Source organism: Condylura cristata, unplaced genomic scaffold, assembly GCF_000260355.1.
Source record: "Condylura cristata isolate star-nosed mole 26May11 unplaced genomic scaffold, ConCri1.0 scaffold00027, whole genome shotgun sequence".
Lineage (NCBI taxonomy): Eukaryota > Metazoa > Chordata > Mammalia > Eulipotyphla > Talpidae > Condylura > Condylura cristata.
Window position 1 is genome coordinate 4,350,947 of NW_004567128.1, and position 24,367 is coordinate 4,375,313.

The 24,367-nt window shown below is 41.5% G+C and overlaps 1 protein-coding gene across 5 annotated transcripts in view; it reads left to right on the forward strand.

The window, feature by feature from the left end:
- GLRA2 (glycine receptor, alpha 2) overlaps window positions 1–24,367 on the forward strand; it is a 137,223-nt gene that overhangs the window by 35,603 nt on the left and 77,253 nt on the right. For all 5 annotated transcript variants that reach the window (XM_004689863.1, XM_004689865.1, XM_004689862.1 and 2 more), the window contains 2 exons: window positions 5,954–6,177; window positions 23,231–23,313. In XM_004689863.1, the coding sequence (XP_004689920.1) occupies window positions 5,954–6,177; window positions 23,231–23,313 (307 nt within the window). The remainder of the gene's footprint in view (window positions 1–5,953; window positions 6,178–23,230; window positions 23,314–24,367) is intronic.

The following is a 24,367-nucleotide window of genomic DNA, read 5'->3' on the forward strand; positions in this document are numbered from 1 at the left end:
ACATTTTTTTTTGCCATCTCAATTGTAGTCTCCGTGGGTTTCCCATCACCAAGTCACCAGTGTGCCACCACCATAATCCCGTGTACTACCCTCCCCCCTTTTTGATCCCATTCCCCACTCCACCCCCACAGAATGTCTCTGGTATATGGTTGTTCATTATTCTTGTTATTTTCTCGCCTGGTCCATGATACTCCTGCTATGAGTGAAACCATCTGGTATTTTTCTTTCTCTTTCTGGCTTATCTCACTAATCATGATCTTTTCCAGCTCCATCCAAGTTGCTGCAAAAGACATGTGTTTCTCTTTTTGGTTGCTGAGTAATATTCCATTGTATATATGTACCACATCTTTCTAATCCAGTCATCTACTTTTGGGCATTTGGGCTGCTTCCATGTTTTTCCAATTGTAAATAAAGCATGAGCTGCTTTTATTTTATTTCTTAGCACTGGTTTAATGGCAAACCTCATTTGGCTTAAGAGAGTATCTGCTATTTTCTTTAATTATGTCTTTGGTGTGAAACTAAAAAAAAAATAATCCCAATTTTGGAAACTTGATCATACTTAAATAATAGAATACATTCTCATGTTAGCTGTAGTAGGGACTGACACTTTTTTTTTCTGTAAAAGGCTAGACAGACAGTACTTAAGAGGTGAAAGCCCAGACAGTCTTTATCACAATGCACACAGCCTTTTTTGGCATAAAAATAGCCATCTGTGACAGTAAGCAAGTGGGTGTGGCACCAATAAAACTTATTTTAAGCCCACGACCTGAGGTTGCCAACCCCAGATCAAATGTTCACTGCTGAAATGCATGCTATTTAGATGTTCATAAGAACCTGCAAGCGGTTGCATTCAGAAGGGGTCTCACCTTCCCAGATCTCTGAGCCTGCCTGAGAATCCACCTGCTATCCCCACTGTATCATCACGCCCCTGAGCCTCCTTCACCAACTGCTACCACCATGGACTCCACCACCCACGGTCTCCACACTTTCTCAAAATTCCATTTAGAAAAATTGGTTGAAAAACTTAAAACAGAACCAGATTTTCCCCTATAGTGTCTTTCGTTAGAGTCAGAACATCAGACCCTTAGCTTTTATGCACAGCCATGTGTGATCTTTGAGGACATCAATTAGTGTTATTTTGAGAGGAAAACAGTTTTGCTTTCTCAATGAATTTTTCCAAGAACCCCTCAGAATTTTGTTTCTAACTATGCTGATTTTTCTCTCTTCCTTCATGGCTTACTCTCACGCCATGACTCCAGTAACATTATCAAAGGATTCAGTTTCAGGAGGTCGTTTGTTCTAAACAAATGGCAACGATGATCTATTTTAAGATAAGTCAACATGACTTTCTCTTGGCACCTTCCAATCTGCCCCTTTTATGGTCGATGAAATCCCACTCAGCTATTGTTGCTTCTGCCTAAGTACAACGAATAAGCTCATCTGCACACTCAGCAGCACCCTCAATGCCTCTGTATGTGAATGCTGAAGACGTGGGCTTAAAGGACAACATACTCATGGTTTTTACTGAAGATAAAGAATAGCTCTACGGAGCATTATGATGATATACATTATTTAAAAATATATGCTTTTATTCATTAAGAGACCTGGGAATCTGAAGATGGTCATTGCTAGATGATCCTATGATAAGAGTATTCAGTGGAACAGACGTTTTTTCGTTCCAAAAGACTTAGAAGATGAGTAAGGTTGTATTTTATTTTCAGAATGTCAGTTTACCATTTCCTTTTCTTTCTTTCCCTCATTAGCTTCTGATAGCAAGTGAATTTACAGGATGGGGAACATATTTGCAACCCTCTCTTTCCTGCTATAAAGGCATTATTTGGGAATATTAGCGATGCCAGTAAAAGTCAAGATGTAGTCTCCTCAGAGACTCTAATGACGGCCTGGGAGCTGTGGGTAGCATGTGTGATCCAGACCTGCTGGTACCTGCTGGTGCCAGAATGTTATCCATGCCGCAGATCATTGCCCCTCCTGATTTTACAGCTGGTGGGGGGGAAGTACCAAGAGCTGAAAGTATGTAAAGTGTGTTCAGTCAGCATCTTCAAAATGATTCCAGCTCCCTACAACTGCCCCAAAATGTAAAATTCCACGTGCCAGCCGCTGGATGGAAAATTGTTTTATCTCCAGTCAGAAATCACATTCCTGAGCAACAGGCTGGAGGGAGCGCTGCTTAGGAGCACCCTGCTGTCTGTAACTGCTGCCCACCCTCTGGCTCTCCGTCACTCTAGCTGCATAAACGACTCACAAGGAGATGCTGACTTATTAGGAAAAGCCAGTAGTTACATTTCTGATTTCTGACCTCTGAAGAAAGAACCAGAAGCCTGCCATCTATTTAAAGTGAGATATAAAGTGATCTTGGTCTCTAAATTAACAATGCAAAATGTTGAAGCCCAATTCATAATAAAGCATCGCTCCCCCTTCCATGATTGTAAATCTAAGACCAACCTCCCATCTTGAAGCTGGCACATGCTGCAGATAATGAAAACTTCAAGCAGTGTAGCCAGAGGTTAAAATCTAAGCACCACAGAGGCGCTGTAGGGATCAGCCACTCCTATCTCTGTCTTTGACACTCTCTAACACAACGGGACTGAAAATGTATGGGTTAAAAAATAGAGAGAAACCGTAGGGTTTAGTGAGTGTATTGAGACAAGTGGCATCATCTCTGCACAAACGTGAGACTAAATGGATAGTACCAAAATAACACAATTAAGTAAATAATCTTTGTGGCATGCACAGAGCATTAGAATGCACCAGCAAAAATGAAACTTTGGAAATTCTAATTTTGAAACGAAGGAACAGTAGGGAATATATGTACTTATATTACTGTATTAAGAATATAAAAGAAGTCCTCCCCAAAAAGAATATAAAAGGATCACATGACTTAAACATAGCTTTTGAAATAAAAGATGTGTGTGTATCTATCTATATGTGTGTGTGTGTGTGTGTGTGTGTGTGTGAATTTATGAAATGCTTCCATTATCTAATTCAATACCCAGATAGTCAATCATAGGACTGTCTCTGGAGAGGGAAGGCAGTATAAAAGAAAATTCAGTTTGCATTTAAGCATGTCTCTCAATATTTATTTCCCCTTTAATATTTCATTAAACTTAGAAGCAAAAAATAAAGACAAAGAAACACCACAGAACAATATAACTATCTCCTGCGGTTTGGGATATTGTGAGAGAACAAACCCATCTGTAAATAAACAGAGATGATGCAGAGATGAATCACACATATCAAATGTCTCTTCTACACTGAAAATGAGAGGAACTGAAAGAATCACAGAAGCTCAGCACCAGAAAGTCTTCTCATTGGTTATTTCCTTCTTTAGACCTTTGGGTATCCTTTTCTATTCTTAAAGATTTTAGAATAGTGTATATCATCATAAATAAATGCAAAAAATAATTCTTATATATTATAAAGGACAAATACTTCCAAAGATCCATTAAGAATCTTATTTTATATACTCTGTCACTTTGGCATAAAATATATTTTCTCCTCTAAATTTCCACTTGTCTTTGCTTATAAATAGGAAGATTGATTTACCTGAACTATTGTGATGGTTCTATTGTGATATGACAGATTCAGTGTTTTTATAAGTTGGAATATGGGGAGAATCTGCTTCATTATTTTCTATATATAAAATTCAAATTAGAAAAATAGGAGATACTGGAGAAGAATACTTGTGGGAAAAACTTTTTTTTTTAAAGAAGAACATTAGGTGTGAAAACGTATACTGAGAAGTTTTTTATAGGTCAATGTTTCCATATTGTCTGTCAGTAGTATTCTCTAGAGTCTCTCAACATGCATCTTTAAATGACTTTCAGGGTTAAGAGAGGATGTCAGTGACATTCTCTTGGTGATTCTGCTGCCCAATTGCTTTTTTATTTTTTTGGCCTCTCACGGCCCCTCCACCCAACAACTACTTCCGAGGGGTTTCTCTGCAGCCACCCAACGGTCTAAGACATTTGACCCATCACCTTTGTTATTTCCAGTTGTAGCTGCCTCCTATACTTAAGAGTTTTTCTACCTCAAGATTTGACTAAGGGATGGGATCCTTGTCTACTTCCTATTGAAAGAAGCTCATAGACCCCACACAAGAAAATTTTGTTCAAGTTAATCCATTCTTGCTCTAGAGAAATAAAAGAGGTAAATGTCAAACAGTGGAGAAGCTGCATTTCCCATGCTCAGGAGGCTGTAAGAAAGTCTTGCAGTGGCTGTCTCTAGAGCATAGTTACATGTAAATTGGAATATTCTTTTAATTGATTTTCTATAGATCACATATCCCCAGTCTTTACTCACACAAAACCTCAAAGCTTTCAGTAGCTCCTGGTGCAAATGAAACACTAAACTGGTAATCTCTTACTCATTACAAATGACCGGTCCCTTTGGAGATTTCAAAAACACATAAAAGTCAGTTGACAAAATTTTCCAAGTCAGAAAGTTCCTATGTTGTACAATGGAGAACCTTAGGGTTTTTATCTTTTAATAGCCCAACTTGTCCAAATAAGTTGGGCTTTGATGACTGATTTTCAGCAGTTTGTAAGTATTTATTCACTTTCTTTAGGTCTATATGCTGTACTCCTTCAACGAACTGCCACCTCCAAAATACTCCATCAGCCTGATCATCAGGACAGCTAGAGTCATGACAATGTGGATAGTTGAGTAAACAGTAGGGGAATTCCTTGCCATACACCCTGGCCTTTACAACCCAGTCATTGTTTCTGTAGACCCCAAGGGAATTAACCCTCCATAGCCATTCTGACGCTGCCTCTCCTTTGTGCATGGTAGGGCGGCCGGTCACTCCAGGAGTGTCTGGGGCTGAGTGGGCTCCCCACATGGGGGACTTCTGGGACTAAAACTTGGAAGCTATTGGGCAAACTAGGACAAGTTGACACCATGAGAGTAAAGTAAAAAATGGGCACTAATCTAGGTGCCAAAGACATGATGGTAGAGCAACTGAGGGAGACAGTTCAGGGAAAGAGCGAGAAGGAATGAGTGTATACCACTCCTTATGGCCACAAAAGGCAGGAGGGTAGCTTTTAGCTTTGCATCCTAGTCCTGGCTTGACAAGGCAATGCTGCTGAAGCCTCCATCAGGGCCCCGATAGCAAGCCATATGGCCATTTCTGTGACCATAAAGGACTTTTAGTAGGATCCCAGGAAGTAGTCACTGCCCAAAAATATTCATTAGCTCAGAAAGAGATTCCAAGACCAAGTGAGAGTGCCAAGTTGGTACCTGAGGCTTCCACAGGAGGAATGCTTTTGTCAGAAGTCCTCAGATTAGGGAAAAGAGCTGTCTGGATAAAGCACCAGCTTGACTCTTGTATATACAACCCATTCAGAGAAATAATATGATATTTAAGAATTTCAAAGGCATGTAGCTGTGAGGGAATTATTTTGCCAGCATGAAGCACTTTACTCTTTATGTTGATGAATTTTGAAAACATTGCCCTACTATGGCAGAGTTTTACAATAAGATTTCTACTACCAAAATCACACAGTGGGTCTCCTTCTGCCCAGAGCAGCCAAGCAGAATAAGAAGAGATCATGTGATTGCTGATTTGGAAAATGAACCAGTTATATTTGACAATCTACTATCACAGACTGACTTCTGTACTCACAGTTACCTTTTTCTAAAGCAAAGTCAGCTTGAGTTAGTATTATTTCCTCCCAGAATAAATGATTTAAATATAAAAAAATCCAACCAAGTCAATTTGTCCCATTATCGTTCTGGTTTGTTTGAGTCTTCTTTTTTCTCCCTCTACTCCCACTTCTAACAGAAATCAGTGGTTTATTTTGGACAACGTATACACAGCCTGGTTGACTCACACACCAACACTGTTCCAACTCAGGGAGCAGAAGGAAGGGGTAAATGTAATCTTGTCACGAGAATGGGGGATAATAACTAACTCTTATGTATGGCATTTCTATAGGACTACCGAGTGAACATTTTTCTGAGACAACAGTGGAATGATTCACGGCTGGCATATAGTGAATATCCAGATGATTCTCTGGACCTGGACCCATCAATGCTGGACTCTATTTGGAAGCCAGACTTGTTCTTTGCCAATGAGAAAGGTGCCAACTTCCACGATGTCACCACTGACAACAAATTGCTTCGGATTTCAAAAAATGGCAAAGTGCTCTACAGTATCAGGTAAGCCTCCTTTGGCTATACCTGTTCACATCTACAATTTCTCCTGGCCTAGAGCTGCCTGAGTTTGTACATGAATATCTGGCCGTTGTGGTCCCTTTTTTGTCATTTGAGTCTGAAAGTTGGTAATAGTGTCGAGGTTCCCCTGGTTTCAGAAGTGTGATTCTCCACCTCCACAAGAACAAATGTATTTGTTAAGATGCAGAGGTCAGTGATGGCAAATGCCTACACAATTTTTTTTTTTTTTTTAGTTTCAGTAAGAAAGTACAGGCCCTTTAGTTCAATTACCATTGAGCAAAATGTACAAATTCTCATTTCAAACAATTCTGCTCTATAACACTAACTACACATGCGAAAGATGTGATGACTCAGCACGGTCACTGGAAGAGGGCATACTTTGTGCTGAGTGGACACCTGATTCTGACTCAGCTTTGATTCTAACTACATGTCAACTTGTATTTCAAGTATTCTTGGGTTTGCAATTGGAATACACCATTCCTGAGATCCATGTTTGTGTTTTTATTTAAATGTGACTTCCTCCAGAATCCTTATCACCTCAAGTTCAAAGTAATCTCTCTTTTATGACTCTTCAGCTTCTCTGTGAAACGGGGAGGTTCTTATTTCTTCCTAACTCATATTTTGGCCCTCTCTGTATAGGACCACAGCATAAGAATACAGGTTTTTTGAAATCAGACAAATATAGCATCAAAAACATGCTTTGCCATTTACAAGTTATGTATTTTATAATCCTCAGTTATCTAAACTGTAAAATGGGAGACACCATTCTCTAGCTCTGTGTATTCTTGTGAGAATGAATGATACCATGCAGAGGTTAGCAAGTATTTTCTCTACAGGATAAGGTAACAGGCACTTTGGTTTTGCAGGCCAGTGCGTCTTAAATCTGGGCCAATTAGTCAAGTCTGCCATTGTGCCAAAGTAGATGTAGATACTACATAATTGTGTATGACTTCGTTTCAAGAAAACTTTACAAAAACAGGTAGTAGATTGGATTTCACTCTTTGGTCATAACTTGCTGCCCCCTATTTAGAGGTCTAAGAATACTTGCCATCATATCTGGCACAGCTTATGTGCTCAAACAGTGAAATGATGGCTGTCTGTATTTGAAAGTTCACATTTTTTCTAAAATAGTAAGCTTTTTGAAACCAAGATACTTGGATTTGTGTCCCTTGTAACCTCTTCCTAAGGTCCAAGGCCAAGGATTGTATATGATAGATATCTAACATGTTGAATAAACATTGATATCTGAGAGATGCTTTATAGAACTTCCCTTTCCTCTAGCCTTATTACCCAGCCCCCTTCCCCCCCACCCCAAACAGACAGCTATTGTTATTGCAAATAATTTTCACAAGTGTGCAGACTTGCTACCATCAAAACCTCACTCCACAGGCCTGCATGCCAGGTAGGTCTACATGGTATCTTCCACTCTGAATCCTGGCAATTTCACAGCTTACTGATGGCCTACAGCTCCAGAGTCTTGTGGAATGAAAGTGGCTGCATAAACACGGCTAGGTCACTCTGTATACAGGAAACTTTCTCCACATTACTTTTTAGGGAAATGTGCCTTTAGTTTTTGAAAAGGTCTTAAAAACACTCAGACTAGCCCACACGGTGAGACATTTGGTGTAGGATGCAGTGCTGGACACAACCTAAGTTGATGTGACCTGATGAAATGGGACATATGCAGAGCATGGTGCTGAGAGGAGAGTTATAAAAAGCAGCACAGAGTATCAGCTGCTCCAACTAACCCTCAGGCCTCTGGTGGCATTTGCTCTAGTAAATACCTGGTATTGCACACTGCTGAAATAAAGCCAGGCTGCTTTTTTTTTTTTCTGTTCTATAAAGGCCTTTTTGTCCCAGAATCATGGTGGGGGGTGGGCAATGTTCCTCCGACCTAGATGCAATAGCAATTCTCTCTCTGGTTCCCAAATGTAGCAATTACAGGCTCTGAAACACCCTTACAGTCATCTTAGATCGGGTGGGGCTTGTCCTGTGGCAGCTGGGTTTACACTTCTCCTTCGTTGTCAGTATTCTGTGAAATCAGAGGGATGCACTGCAGTGGAGAACAGCTATGTTCTTTCAGGAAACAGTTCTGGGCAGATTTGAACTGTAAGAATCTAATTATCTGCCTGGACGTGTTTCCAATGAGCCAGCCACGGCTCTGGGCCTAGGGATCCAGAGCTGAGGACGGCATGGTCGCTGGCCTGGAAGGGCTCCTGTCTAACAAGGCAGGCAGACACGAGGCCAATTAAGTAATGGGAATAAATAGGAAACACAAAAAAGAAAGTGGCTCTCATTTTGCAAATGAATTGTGTGACTCAAATATTATTAGAAATTGTTGCTTGGCACCCACACTGCTGCTTATTTGAGTCACTGGCCTCCATTTAATAGGGGGTAAGGAGTAATTATTGCTAATGTATGCTTAGCTGCAAGTCCAAGTCAAGCTTAAGGCCAAGAGGGCTATAGTTGCTGGTGTCTTAAAGATGCTAGAATTTGCTGAAGTCCCACCAGGATGGCACGTCCCTTTCCGCCCAGGTTTATCACGCAAACCCCACTGGGAGAGGGAGGCCCCAGGCTAAGTTCACTAAACTGTAAAGAACTGATAGGAAATTTCCTTTCATAAGGCAGTTTTGATGTCTGTGAAGAATAATGAGAATGAGAATGCTGGCTACCTGGGAGGACAAGCTAGATAGGATGAAGAGGGTTAAAAGTGGATAAAATAGACATAAAAGATTAACTCATGACGTACCTCCAGCCTAACATAGCTAAATCCTCAGTCAAGCATTTGGCCCACTGTAAGGAATTAATGTTCTCTGGTCATATCTTGTATTTGCATTTTCCTGACACCCTAGGAAAATACGGAGAGCACTTCATTTGGGAATGAATTCCTGCTTTTTCAGCTTCACAGGAACTGAGCTAGAATTAACTCTGTGTAGAAATCAAAGCCCTTAGTCAAACCAAGCACAAGAGAACAACGTCATCTGTTGATTTCACCACACTTTCAGGTCTTACATACCTGTTTCCCAAAAGGTAGGGGTCTTTAAAAAGTGGGGAAGGTAAGCCAGAATTCCATGGGCCTTGCAGATTCAAACATTTGGGTACTTCAGAAAATATCAAACAAACCTTTCAAATAGGAGCCAAAGGTCTTAGATCAATGTAAGCCAACTTCTATCTAGCGATGCAGGACACAGCCACTTGGTGGGAATGTGTAATAACTATTTCTGCCTTCCTCTCTTCTGGTTTCTTCTTTAACACTCACTTAGCTAGTATGTTTGATTTTACTCTCTGTTGTCCTTTTAAGTTTTCCGTTGAACCACCCCAACAAGTACTGATCACCTTGACCAGGGGGTAAACAAGGACACTCTTTAATGAAATCCTAAATTCATACTACTTAAAAAGCCATGAAGCCAGAGTAGCATAATGAGAAGAGCCATGTGTATTATTCTAGTACTGTGTGAACAGTGTGTTTTGAGGTGAAGATAGAGGCTTGCAGTGGAAGTCGGGGCATCATGGGATATGGGGTGCAATGTGCAATATAAAAGGAAAAAGGAGAAGGGGACATTTTTGGAGAGGAGCTGCTTGTTCCCAAGTCCACAATGTCTTTGCAGTTATTTGCTTCCTTCCTTTGTTTCCCACTGTATCTGAGAATTTTTCTGCCAAAATTCTGACTTTTATAAAAACATAGGATTCTTTTGTGATTTGATTGTATTACCCCTGTAGAATAATCTAATATAAAAAAATCTCTTGTTTTACCGATGAGAAAATTACTTCTTTCAGAAGTTAGATGAGGTAAAATAATGGAATCCATGTACGGGAAAGTCAGGACAAGAATTAAAGGTATTGAGCTTTATGTCAGCGCTAGGAGATATCCTGCCGCAAGTCCTAACACACAAACAAATACCATTGCTGGCACATGTCTCTTTGGAGCTAACCTTTTGGGGGCTCATTTTTCCAGAGGCAATTAGAAGAAAGTACACTTTAAGATGAGAACAAAGTACCTTCAAATTTAGCAAATGTCTGAAAAGACTGAATTCAAGATACAGCACTGACTTTCAAATAGGAAGATCTATTTGATAGTGTTATACAGTCTTAGTAGCTTCTATAGCACATGTACTTTCTGAAAAATTTTTCTATCCCAGGCTAAAGAGATCCATTAGAGTCATGAGTCAACTCCCTCCCTTCAGACAACTGGTTGAAAAGGCCACTCTTAAAGACCTTCAGAGAAGGAGTTTTCATTTTCTCTCTTTGAATCATACTAACCGTGTTACTCTAACATTGTACAGAAATTCTATTTTAAGTAAATCACATTTGTTAAATCAGTCACTTTTTCCTATACCTTCTAGAATGATAAGCAAATGGCCACGGTTTCTGGAAGGATGATGGAGCTACCCTCTGCTCTGCCCAAAGTTGGTGGACTGATGTTTGTTCTCAATACAATGTCACCTGTTCAATTTTACAGTGAACTTTGCTTTGGCACCGACATTCTTCTTTCAGTCTTCAGAGCGCTGTATAGTTGGGGTCCCTGCTTATGATGTTGAACGCTGTACTGATCACTCCCGAGACTATGGTAGATATGGTTTTAGTGCTAAATAACCTTGTGCTTGAGTGTCTCGTCTCAGAACTAGCTTTGTGACCCAGGACAATTTGTTATCCCTGTGAACTTCTATTTCCTTGACTTTGAAAAAAGATGATTTAATTAAAAGCATTAGCAGGATATAATATATGCTATGTGGCTAGACAGTCAAAGGTGGTGCTGACACTCGGGTGATATGCTCTAGTAAAATACCATGGTATTTTCTTATAATTTACTGATTGTGTTTTCTGTTCACTCTCTGAAAGCAAAGTGACCAAGAGAGATTCCTACAAACTCCAGACGTTAAAGATGGAGCCCACCCACTCCTTGAGTGTGACCTTACAGATCAGGGTTCTTAACGGAAGAGCTAAGGGGAGGTCCTTGAGCCTCCCTAAAAGTGCATGCATTAGTGTGTATTGGGGAACTTGATCTTTTTAGTGTATCTGTTTGTTTGTTTAGAAAAAAAAAAACTCTTTATCTTTCCTAAGGGAGCCACAATGGCTGACTGTTAACAACTTCCCCATCTAGGTTTATTGCCTGTCTCCCTGTCTCCAGAATGGGTAAGCCTGAGGCAAAGTTAAGGAAATACTGTTTTAGCTGACTGATCAGATACCCTAGAGGCCTCAGGCTACTCTCCAACTTCCGGAAGTCTCCTGAAGCATAAAGGAGGCATTGTTCCTCCTCCTTGGTGATGCCCCTCATCACCAAGGCACCTGCTTGCCTGATCATCAACCTTTATCTGACCTGAAACTATTCCCTTTATGGTATTGGGGGTGATTTGCTTTTAATCCCTTTTGATTCGATTCACAATTTCAGGTGTTGATGATTCAGTGTTCTGCCTTCTCAGTAGTACTTGAGTTGTAATAGAGAACTCCTGGGGATTGACAGGCCTTCTCCTTCTGATGATAGATTGCAGGCACCACCGAGACGAGGTGGAGTGTAGCTTTCTAGACAGACATCCAACAGTGCTCCCCAATAATCCTGTCTAATGACCAGCTCTCCACACACACATAAAAGGCCTACTTTTTCACAGCCTGCCGTCCTTGACTCATCCTATGTCCTGATGCAAGAACTTCAAAGATTTCAACTTTGGGTATAGAATGATTTCTATGGCATAAGGAAAAAGAACACTCTCTATTTAGATGGCAGAGCCAAAAATAAAATGCGCGGCGAACTAAGACCTGCCTAAATGTTACCAATGGCGATGCTTTATCTTACTCTCAGTTTTGATCAGACACGTAAGCCCACATTTTCTGTGAAAAGACAGCTATGAAAATCTGTGATTTCTTCTCTTTGTGCATATTTGGACCATATTTATCTGTATATCCTATAATCCAGGCAAAATTACATTCTCATTTTCTAACTCTGTGTCCAAATCCTCATTAGTTTTGCAACTTGACTTAATGCAGTAATTAATGACTGTAACATAAGCGCCCACATCAGAATTAAGCTTCAAGGCTTCAGAGAAGTGCTAGGAAATGCCATGGAAACCACAATGATTCCATTCTTCCCAGAGGCACACAAGGATGGGAGGGTGGGAGCTGCTGGCATGCACATACACTGGTAGATTAAGCAGGAGCTAAGTGGTGGAGAGGGCGTAATTTTGGAGCGAGCTCCTCAAAAAAAGGTATGGCCAAGGGTGGAAGCATTAAGGTCTAGAAAATGTGTTCTATACATAACAGGCTCTCTCACAGTGCTGGAAAGCTCCTTTGAAGTCTGATTGGGTTCAGTAATACACATACACTCAGGGGCGCAATATTGGTTCAAGCACAACAGAATAAGGACAGTGCTGATGCCTGAGGGAGAAGAGGGAACTATACAGGGAAGTCCATCGCAGCTGGCATGACATCTTGTCCTTGACTGTTTGCCTGATTGGACTAGCAATGACAACCAATAGGTTCTCCTCCTGGAGGTAACTTTCCACTGCATTAATATTCATCCGAGTTTGCTCTGAAGGCATTTGTACAAAGAACAGAATACAGAGAAGGTGGCTCAGGGCAGCGGAAGTTCCACATTTCCTCCCCTCATTTCAGGATCTTTCAGGATCCTAACTAGCCTCTCCAGCCCCACAAGTTCTTAATTTTGATTCTCAGTTTCTGAACCTATCAAGAGAGATTGAACTAGGAGAATAGAAGGAGCTGGAGGCTGCTGCCTGCTCCATCACCTTGTGAGTCTTCAACTCAAAATGAACTCCTCCTTCTGAAACCACAAAACTCCTGCTGGATGAGTAGCTAAGAGTGAGTCCATCGCGTCCCTTAGGATTTGGGAATCAGCAAAGGGAGATTTTGAATTTCAAGTTTCTTTCTCAAACTACTCTTAAATCTTTGAAGCTTCTCTCCCCAAATGACTATCCAACTCCAGAGGAGAAAAACCTGACTTTGGAGTGGAGCAAGAAAGATTAGAGTGCCTGTAACCTAAGAGGCGGTCTAAAGCAGTCAACATATAGTTTACACAAAGACACATATTCAATATTGAACTCCCTATTGAGAAATGCCCTAATCTCAAGTGAGATCATTGGAACCTTCTGATTCAATCAGCAGGAGTAGCCATGAGATATTATTTTAGAATATATTTGTGAATTATGGGTTTATATATTTTCAGATAATTATACAAAGATGGTTGACTGGAGAATTATTAACTGGATATGAGGGCTACAAGAAATCACAAGGTAGATATGAGCCAGCACATCCGAATGCTCTTACTCATTACCTGAAATTTCTTGTGGCAAGAAGCTAAAGAAAATTCAGAGGTCCTGAAGGATACTCAGCTCCCGGTGATGCAGGTTTCTGTCTGGCCCATAGTGCTGCTTTTGAAAGGCTCCCTGGATGGCATTAGTCCCAAAATAAACACACACATGTGTCTTAGAAGACACATGAGTAGTTACTTCTGTATGATCTCATAGCACATTATCCAAAGGAAAAGTACTTCATTTTAAAGTAGGCAAAAAGTGTCCATCTACAAAGCTCAGTGATCTGCTGAACAAATCAAACCTTGCTTGCTCATGGCATTTAAAATTACAAAGCAACATCTGTACTGAAGAGAACACAAAATCTGAAAGACAATTAAGGACATAGAAAATTAAGTCAAGTTCCACATAGACGCGCACAGAGCAAGGCTGTCCTGCACCTGATTGATCAGGCCTTTCAAAGGGCAATAAAGTAACTATTCATTTGTACTTTTATTTTAGTAAAGATATTTTGCTAAATTTGTGCCTCTCAATGAAGGACAGAAAGCAGTACGTGATCGAAGGGATTAAAGAATGCTATGGGGATGGGGCTGATGCCAAGCCTGAGGTTCCGGAAGTCTTAAATTTAAATCTCATCTTACTGAGTGTCTACAAGAAGTCACTTAACCTTTCTTTTGCGCTATAGTTTTTCTCAGTCCAGATTCATATTGAATGTTATCATCAGCCTATGTTGGTTGTAAGATAAGGGGGAGAAAAGGAGGGAGAGTTCCTTCCCCCATTGCCCAGCCCATGCTCATAGACTTTTCCTATTAAACTCGGGCTCCAGTCACTTTCCATGATGAGCCCCAAGCACAGGTTTCAGCCTTCCTGGCTTTCCACTCTTTGGGAGGTACATCCTTCCTAACAGAGGCGACAGCTGCATCTTCTATTAACTAATGACTTAGTTGATGCTAAACTTCCTCTTTAACTACTTGTTAAGAGTACAGTGAGGAATTGGGCTTTGTTTCAAAGTGTTATCTAATCATTGGTGGACCAGCCTACTGCCTGACCGGGACTCTCCCCAACCTCATGGCACCATTAAACAGCTATGAACTTCAACACACCATGCCTATACACATGGTCACTTCGTCATGTCCGTCGGGACTTAGACAGTTCTCATTAGTTTAGTGTGTAGGCAAATGACATTTCATCTTCATGAATGCTTGCATATATTACTAGATTTGAACTGATGTTGAAAACTGAAAATATAAAACATGGGCAGTATTATTTGAATCTTTGGGCAATTTGAGCTCTTCTTTCTCCTGGTGTTCAATTTAGCCCTCTCCTTTTCAACACCTTCAAAACATTTTTGTTCAGGAAATATCAAAGCATTTGGAAAAGTTTTAGCTGCAGATTTATCAGTTACTCTCCAATTTGAATGCAATCCATATTTGGACTTAATTAACACAGGCCAACCATATGTGAACGCATTTTCTGAAGGGACGAGGCACAGATGGGAGCAGATATTGTATTTTTGTCCTTCCCAGCTAGTACTGCTCAATGCATATGGGTATTTTCTGTGATGCCTTTATACTGTTTGATCAACATGGCCCTTCCTAGTCAGCCACTGAAACTTTAGCCAGAGAAGAGGAGTAGAAGAGCTCGTGAGCCAGCTCTGCTGCCGTCCATCTCCTCCAAATCCCAAGGTCAACAGGGAAAACAGGTCTTACCCGGAATGAACTAAGAGGAGAAGGGTAACTGCACATCTAGGACCAATCTGGGGGAGGCTCAGCTCTACACAGTCATGACAAGACACTCTCTGGTGCCCTGGCCACCCTGCCCTGAGCCCCGCTCTCCATTCACTGCATCACTCCCTTTGGTACTCGTAGCAGCCATACCTGAACTTGGGGATACGGGTAGGGAATCTGGGAATCTCTCACCTCACATACACAATGGAGAAAACGACAAACAGTACTCGAAACACTGTTCTATCCCTAGATTTACGTCTTAACCGTGTGGGAGCCTTTAGCTAAAATCTAACAGTTGATGAACTGTAGTAGCTAGGGGCTTGCAAGGTGTTTGAGTAAGGCTGTGCATTGGACTCTTCCTCAAATGCCTAACAGTTTACACACCGTGAGTTTCTATCTTCACCTCCTGTGGAAAGCCTTGCTGGGCAGCACACACCTGTGCTGCCGTGGACCGAGTGCACATCTCAGGGCTGGAACAAGTAGCACCCTCCCATTTTACATGAGTTCAATGCAGTCATGTCTGAACTTGAGAAGACGAGTCTAAAGGTTTTGTTTCTTGCCTGCCTAGTCAAACTTGAACTAGTTATTTTTGTTCTCTGTGGATCGAGATCCTTGGGCGAGTGCCTTACACTTCCACGCCGCAGCACCCAATGATCACTGTAAGTTACTTCCCTGCTGGGCCTCGGGATAGCTCTGTAAGGACAGGTGTCTGCTCTGCCCCATCAGAGACTTTAGTTAGGCGCCTGGGAGTAATTATAAAGCTTGTACTTGTTTCAATTCAGGTGTGTCTCATTTACATAATCATCAAGGGTTCTTTAAATGGAGTTTTGGGAACAACTTTTAAAGGAAGAAGAATACAAAACAAAAGAACAGACAAACTAAACCAAAATCGGGGCTTTCACAGTGAGTGTGGTGCAGTGACATACATCTGACAGTGATGAAACTAAACTCCCAGATCACACATGATGTCACAAACATTATCTCAATAAGAAAATTAAATAAATACTGAAGCATAAATGCGCAACTACTGGGGATATTTTCCATTGCTGGAATGCACAGCCATGATAATTATTTTGTTGTTAACTGCAGCACACATAAGTAACATTGAGATGAATCTATGGTCTCCTTCAAGAGCGAAACTGACTTAAGCAAGTGTTTGAAGTGCGTGGTGTCTGATGCTGACCCAATTGCTCAATGGATGTGCCAGACAACAAGCCCAGTGGAGGCGTGACGCTGGCCTCCGACACTGCCCTGCCCTGCCCTGCCCCTGTTCAGCAATGGGCACATCCCTAAACTTCCAGCTGCGGTTCACCCAGTGCCTGTTGCAGCCACTGCCACCAGCTCCCTCGAGCTTTCTCAGTGACTGGTTTTCCAGTTAGAGAGCAGAGACAGTGCCCCATACACTGCCTCCACACCCCGGGACTGTGAGCAGGTACTTTCTTCTCAGATGTACCTAGAAACTGGCCCCACTCCGCTCCACAGATGTCCGGGTGCTGGCCGCCCCCTCCAAGTTCTCGATTGCCAGGGCACACCCCTTGGCTTCCCTGCCCTGACCCTGCCAGCATTCTCTGCATCATGGCCAAGGCTCCCAATGAACCCCTTACACCACCCCTGGTTCCCTCACCTAGGAGACTGGGCCTGCTGATCCTGTCCTGCTTCAGGAAGAAAGCTATATTCCAAAGAAAGGACTGCAGCCCCTTTCTCCATCCTCTTTTCTTTTAGTCCATCATGTTGCCAATAGTTAGAGCACTTGTGACACACTGAGGTGCTGCTGCTTGAAATGTGCTTCAAGCCCGGATGTTAGTATTGCCTGCTCAGTACAGGGCCTGCATTCCCACCAGGCACCATCCACGACACTTATGCCCACCAGAGATTTAAAACCCACTGTGTGAAGAATGTCTTTCAGACAACGAGATTGGCAGTATCTTTTGATCCACTGACTCCCTAAGTCTTCCCTCCCTCTCCCCATGTGTGGGTTGTATTAATGGTGCACTTTTAACTTGACTTCTAACTTGCCCCCAGGCTAATTTCACTTAAGGTCTAGGTGGGTTAAGATGACACTCTTGTTCGATACTTGATGTATCCTGTCAAGTTTCTCTGACATTAGAATGTCATATGGTTCAGAAATTTCCAGATACAATCGGGAGGCAGGATTCGACAGGCCTGCACTGCACAATAAGTCTGTCCTTATGTTCTCGGGGCACGAATGGCTTGTTCACTAAGGTGTCATATGTCAGAACCCTATGGGTGCAACAAATCTCTCGCCTATATACTCAGGTTGCTAGAAAGTTTCTATTTTAAGATGCATTCTTACTTGTACTTAAGGCTTTCATCATATTCAAGAGTGAAGCTTTGTCTAGAAGAGGAATCCTTGAAGCTAGTCACCTTCCCTTAAGTTTAGAGTTACAGAAACTTTAAACAAACTGAGGTTTGGGGCAGGAACAAGTTAAGAAATATAGTCAAGTTAAAGAGCTCTCTGTGGGTTAGCCAAGTCCACCATCTGGTCTCTGGAGCCCCAGTCAGGGGTGCTTCTACTCTGCAGGCTGCCGGGGGAGGCAGGAGGAGGTCCTCTGACAGGCCCTGACAAGTGTGGCGGAGAGACATGAACGCTGGACCCCAAGCAGGCTATGTAACAAAGGCATCTGTGACCCACTGCTGGCTTCACAACAAGAGAGGATGATAAACGAGTAACAGACTCTTCTTCTAAGGAGGGAATGTGATAGGATGGAAAATAATAAATGGATTTCAATGTCAAAGTTGAGTTCAAATCTTACTTTGGTCCCTTCCTGGCTTTGTGAATTTGGGAAAATAGCTGAACCTCCCCGAACTTCAACGTCAAGTCAAAAACAGAGATAACTCTGTCTGCCTTGTGGTGATGGTGCCCTGTGACTGCAAAATCACAGGAGCATGTGACCTAAAGCAGGTGTTCAGAGGACTATGTTCATTTACACTATCACCATCATATGACTTTCATTTTCATGTTCCCTTTTTAAGTATGTTAATCCTCCAAGGACACAGACTTTACCCCCACTCACCTCAGTGTACTGCCAAGAGTCCGCAGTGCGCTGCTGTACGCACACTGATGTAGTCCCTACCAGAACAGCGGCAACAGACCTCAGATGCTCTGGCCCTTTCTGAAAACTGGAGCCACATTGCTATGTCCTTCCTCCCAGGCAAGACAGAGGATTATAACTATCCAAGGCAAACCACCTAGAATAGCCATTGGCATCTCTGCTTTAGGCTGGCCTAGCGATTACTTGTTACATCTACATTTCTATTCAAAGATTCTTTTTCTCTACAAATGGCTATTTGCCCCTCAAATATCTTTCACTGGAAATGGAGTCCCAATTCTGAGGGTCTTACAAACTAGTAAGATGTGGGCCCACCCTGTGGCACAACAGGTTGAAGCACAGCACTGCCAAGCTAGCAGGAGCCACTTCAGCACGAGTTCGATCCCCAGCCAGGGAGCTGACCCACGTGGCATGGCAGACCTCCCCTGACCTGCCCACTGCTCCCCTCAGCAATGAATTCTGTCAATTGGCCTGCTCTGCTCCCCACTCTGTCTCTGGTGAATCCTTTCGCTGCCCCTGCACCTCTGACCTGGACCCCAGTTCCGTATGCATAAATAAATAAATCTTAAAAAACAAAAATAGAAGTTGCTTCAGGAGTCATGGAGCCATCTGTCCACCATACTGGTGTCAAGTTAGAAGATTCAACTGCGTCCTTCCAGCTACATGGGAAGAGGTACAGTTGTGGACACAGTTGTCTAACCAAGGCTCGACGGTGGACAAGTGCTTTCCTTCAACTTGATTGAACTTATTTCTAGAAGGAATCAGCTTGCAACTTACAGAAGGAGCGAGGCAAGTTTCACTGGCTGCCTTCACACTCGTATCATGCGGCAGCAGCTGGTGAGCGCTGCTAACTTTCTTCTAAGTCCTTCATCCTTTCGATTCCCATAACAGGAGCCTGAAATTCCCCCACAGAGCTTTAGGACACTGATTCATTCATCCATTTAACCAATATTTGGTGAATAGCCATTTTGTGCCTGGCACTGGTTTAAAAGGTAAAATGCAAGAGAGACTACAAGGCTTCGTGGATCTTGCGTTGTAGTCAGGGAGGGTAAGAAGTAAACAAAATATATAAATATGTAACATTTGAATAAAAATCCTGCAAAGATAATGGAAATAGCTTATGATATTTGCATCTATCTGTCATTTAAACTTCAAGTAAAAGATAGACCCAAGAGCAGGTTTCGAGCAAGGTGAACGGAGTGGAAGAGCAGGATGGAGGAAGGGCGGGACCGTGCGCTACGAAGCCCAACTTCTGTGCTCTTTTACTCGTCTGCCTTCAAAATCAGAATGTTTGCTTAGCTCTCACCCTCGGGAGGAAGGGAGGCCTCAGCAAGGGGACAAGAGCAGGGGCGCCCGCAGTGCATCTGTGGGCTACAGCGGCCGTGGGGAGTGTAAGAGAACGCTTCAGGAGATGCACTGTCTGAGCAAGACCAGAAGGAAGAAGGGCGGCCTCAGTGCCCGTCTCCAGTGGCCTGAACATTTTGGATGGTGCGGAAGACATGTGCCAATCTGCCCCATCATAGGCAACATCTGCCAGTAAAAAGTTGAGTTTCAATGAAAATACTTAATTCTGTGAGACCCACCAAAATAGGCAGTCGAACAAAGGAGACAAAATCTGCATCTTTTACTATCTCCCTGCATGGTGTAATTTCTGCACCTTAGAACAAAATAGTGTCAAGCTGATTTAGTTTCCACAGCTCCTATTTCAAAAATAAAAAAATAAAAGCCATGGTGGTTTCCTTTGACACTTTTGGATGGGCAGAAAGCACAGGGGAATGTTCTGGGGTGGTGAGCTTAATCAACAGAGGGACAGAGATGTAAAAAGTCACCATGTTGTAACTTAAGATGTGTGTATCTTCTTGTGTTTAATGTAGACTTCAATGAAAAGGGGAAAAAATAAGTAAAGGGTAAGCCTGGATCTTAGGCCCGAGAAATGTGGCTAAATTAGACATCACCAGTTATGGGCTCCGCGGCCCTGGCAGGGCCTGATTAGATCTCCGCGATGCCCCCCCATCTGCTTGGGTGATGACATGATTTAGCAAACCGCAGGGCAGTTCACTTCCCTCCTTGCAACTGGCCCCCACTGCGCTGCAATAGCGACCCTATCTGCAAAGGAAATTACAGGAGCAAATAAGGGAGAAAGGAAATACCCCCCTGAGTTCCCAGCTGAGACAAGATTCAGGGACAGCTTCATGGTGGGTGGGAATTTTTCTCAGCGGGGTTTTCCATGCTGTTAAAAGTTTTGACCCCAGGAATTCAGCATCCTTACAGGATCGCTGGATCCTATGAAAGCAGAAAAAACCCTGGGTTAGTTCTCTATTGCCGAACCAAATGTGACAAGTCCGCTTCACGAAAGAATCAACTCAGCAAGTCGACTACTATGAATATTAAAATTCTTTTCAGTAGCAACAAAATACACTTGAATTGCATCCTACATGTTTGCTAAATTGTATTAGTCTCTGCTATCATTTTTCAATTTTCAGAAGTAAACTTCAAATCACAATGGAATTTCCAGATTTTCTAGTTTTGATTCACTTAAATGACGCACATGCCCTCTGCTTATTTTTGTATGGTGAACGTATTTTTGTATGATGAAAATATTTAATTTTAAAAAAGAATAGATTCTCATTGTGTTAAAATTTAAACCCACAGATCCTCTTGAGGTTTTTCTTCCCCCTCAATATTGTGTCAGATTAAAAGGAAACATAATTAACGACTAGAGGTTTTCACTTAGGTCCTTTTATTCTGCCCCTTAAAGAGTTCATGACATTAATTTTATTAAGATTATGTTTTTCAGAGAACAGTCTTCATGCTGGGGGAAAACATCTAAATATCTGTAATTATATCTGCATCTCCAAATGAACTCTGCAATTGATAAAAATATCCTGTCGTGTCTAAAATGTTATTTTTAAGTCAGGTTTTTAGAACTCGAAACTATTCTTTCCACCAGAAAGATGGCATCTGAGTTCTCAGATTAAGCCCACAAAAGCTAATTTATTTAGCAATGCAGATGAAATAGTGTGCATTATATCAGAATTTAACAATAATATGATTATTATAGTAACAGCAAAGGACTACCGAATAAAATATAACTTTACAATACCTTTCAGCTATGTTTGAACAAAGGTAGGTTTAATTACATGCCGACAGACATCTTCCAATAACCTATGCTTGTCAATATCGATGATGCAGAATAAAGAGCAAAACAAAGTATGAATCATTCTGCCAGCCAGAAAAGTCTACTTTTAATATACTGATTTGTTTATTTCCAAGACTGAATACATACTTTTACATAATTGAGGTTACAGTGCCTGCTTTATATCTTGCTTTTGCCAATCATCATATTTTAATGATTTTAAACACTGTAGGCATGGATTCTTTGCCTAATCTCATTTCAAATCCCAAGCCCTTTCTTTCTTTAAAATAAGGATGCCATTCCTTTCTTTTCTTTTGCTTTGCTTGTCTAGAATGTATAAAATGAAGCAGAAAGAAAAGAGAAGGGAGACGTGAGGGGAGAGCGGAAATGGACGTGGCACCAAGGGCAGGCTTAGGCAACAGGGCGATAGTCAGAGGGGTCAAGAAGTCTGAGATAAAATGAGCAGAATTTACAAAAACATTATTTTGAAAGGATGTATGCACTCTTATAATCATTGCAGCCCTGTTTACAGCAGTCAAGTTACAGAAACAATCTAAGTGCCCAAGGACAGATCAGTGGATTAGGAAGTTATGATCTGTATACACAGTGGAATACTAGTCAGCTGTATAAAAGAAGATGAAATCTTGTCATTTGTTACAGCATGGGTGGGCTGGAAGGAATGATGCTAAGAGAAACAGATCAGAATGAGAAAGACAAATACCAGATTGTTTCACTCACATGTGGAGAGATACATTTGAGGAGGTATGAAGCTATTCCTCTGAATCATATAGTGTTGTAGGTCAATGTTACTGCAATTAACTTATTAATTAATTAAAAATAAATAGAATTTGGACCAGTGAACTTTTCACAGGGCATCTAGTATGATAGTGAAATGGGGATAAGCATCTCTTTATCCTACCCCATCATTTCATACAGGAAAGAATGTTTATCAAGTTTAAGATCTGGCTTAGAAAGCAGAGATAATTCAAGACAATTCTGGGAAGGGAACCCAGGCTTGCTACTTCTCAATCTTCATTTCTTTCCTTAAATCTCTAAGTCACAGAAAAGTTGAAGAGCAATTGGTGCTCACCAACCAGTTCCTTGAGGGAGAGAAAAGGAGGTGGCAGAAAGAGATGTTAGCTCAACCCCTATCCTGATAGAAGGTTTGGTCAGAGGCTACGAGCATTCAGACAAGTCAGGTGAGAGGGAAGAAGTAGTGGGGTATGCCCCTCTTGGGTGTGGAGAGGCAACAATGTACAAGTTACCATCTTTAAGCTCAAGGATTTTTTTTCTAGCTCAAGGATTACTCAACATTCTAGAAAAAATGCCACAATATATTGTGGAATGCTATTATAGGTCAGCGAATGAAGAAACTGTGACGTCACACAACTGCCTGGTCCTTACCACAACCACTGAGACTCATTACATCATTAACTGTTTTGGAAACAAAGTCCACCTATCCAAAAGTATAACTGCAAAGCAGTATAAACTTTTCCTTCTGCATAGCAGTCTGCATAAGAGCCTGTTGTTTTCATTACATCACTTAGTGTTCCTTCTGACTTTAGAATAAACTTGAGATCCGTGCCATTGGGAGGGTGGGATGAGAGTTAGCAGCAGGATAATAGAAAATAGTAAGAATTTATTGTGAAATTCTGCAAATTCTTAAAGTTCCCAATGATTACTATTCATTTGAAATTTAGAAAGCATTGTCCTGAGAGCTTAAATTGCATTATTTGAATCAGTGTCACTTTGCTTAATGCTAAGTGCATTTTTGGCTTATTTCTCAGAATCAGACCTTAGAGATATAAAGCTTGTTTTTATTTATTTATTTTTTTCTTTTCTAAGGCTTACCTTGACCTTATCCTGTCCCATGGACTTGAAGAATTTTCCTATGGATGTCCAGACCTGTACAATGCAGCTGGAAAGTTGTAAGTTACCACTCCTAAAATGACTTCCTGCTTGTTTTAAACATTGAGTTGGCTATTTAGCCAGCATGAGAACCCCCAAGGTCCTAATGGAAGGACAAGTAAAAGTGTATGTGCATCTATTATACTCAATGGAGCACAAACAACCTTTCAAAATAAAATGTCAAATAACTCACCCTTCTTCAAAAAACACGCCTCATTTAGTGAGGGTTTTGTTGAATGAGAATGTCTCCTGAGAAAATTACTAGTCATTCAATCCTATAACGAATCACTCTCTAATTAGAACATCATACTTCCTTGTACTGAATGCACATATAGACCATCACCCCCAGGGAATCTGGGCAGAAAGCGGTAGCTGACTTGAGGACCAGGTCTCGCCAGGGAAGGAGGCAGAGTGAGGTCATGGGCTGCTATGGAATGGGATGGAACAGGAGGCTCTCCCTTCCATGAACTGTAGCCACACCAAGGTTGGGTGAAGGAAGTAGAAATATGCCACAGCTTTGTCCTCTGTATGCCCAGCCCCATGCCACACATCTTTGACATCTGTTATAAGTTGATGACATCTCCAAAGTACAGCAGATCCTTGAATAAGTGTCATTTTATTCAACATCAGTTAGGACTTCTTGCCCCTCATCAACAGTATAGCAAACAATACTGAACAAAATGAGTTCTTTGGAGGACCTGGTTTCATTATAGACCGTTTCACTTAAAGTTGTGGTTTTCAAGAACCTATCCGCAGCGTTAAGCAAAGACTTGCTGTAATGGGTTTTCAACCACGAGGCATAAACTATCTACTGGCTTGTTCTGTTAATGTCTCTGGAAAATGCAGAGGATATTAAGTGCTACTGACATACAAGGATGTTAGGAGATTAATGAAGCAGGGGCAACGAAATACTTTGAACTTGGTTTAGAAAAATGATAGTTCATGTGTAAGACACATTTAAAAAGTGGTGGTAACAGGGTTTCCTTCTGATCACTTGAAATCACTATAGATTTCCCCTGAAGCTTCCAAAGGAAAAAAAAAGTAATGAAATGTCCTTGTTTTAAGAAGCTGTCA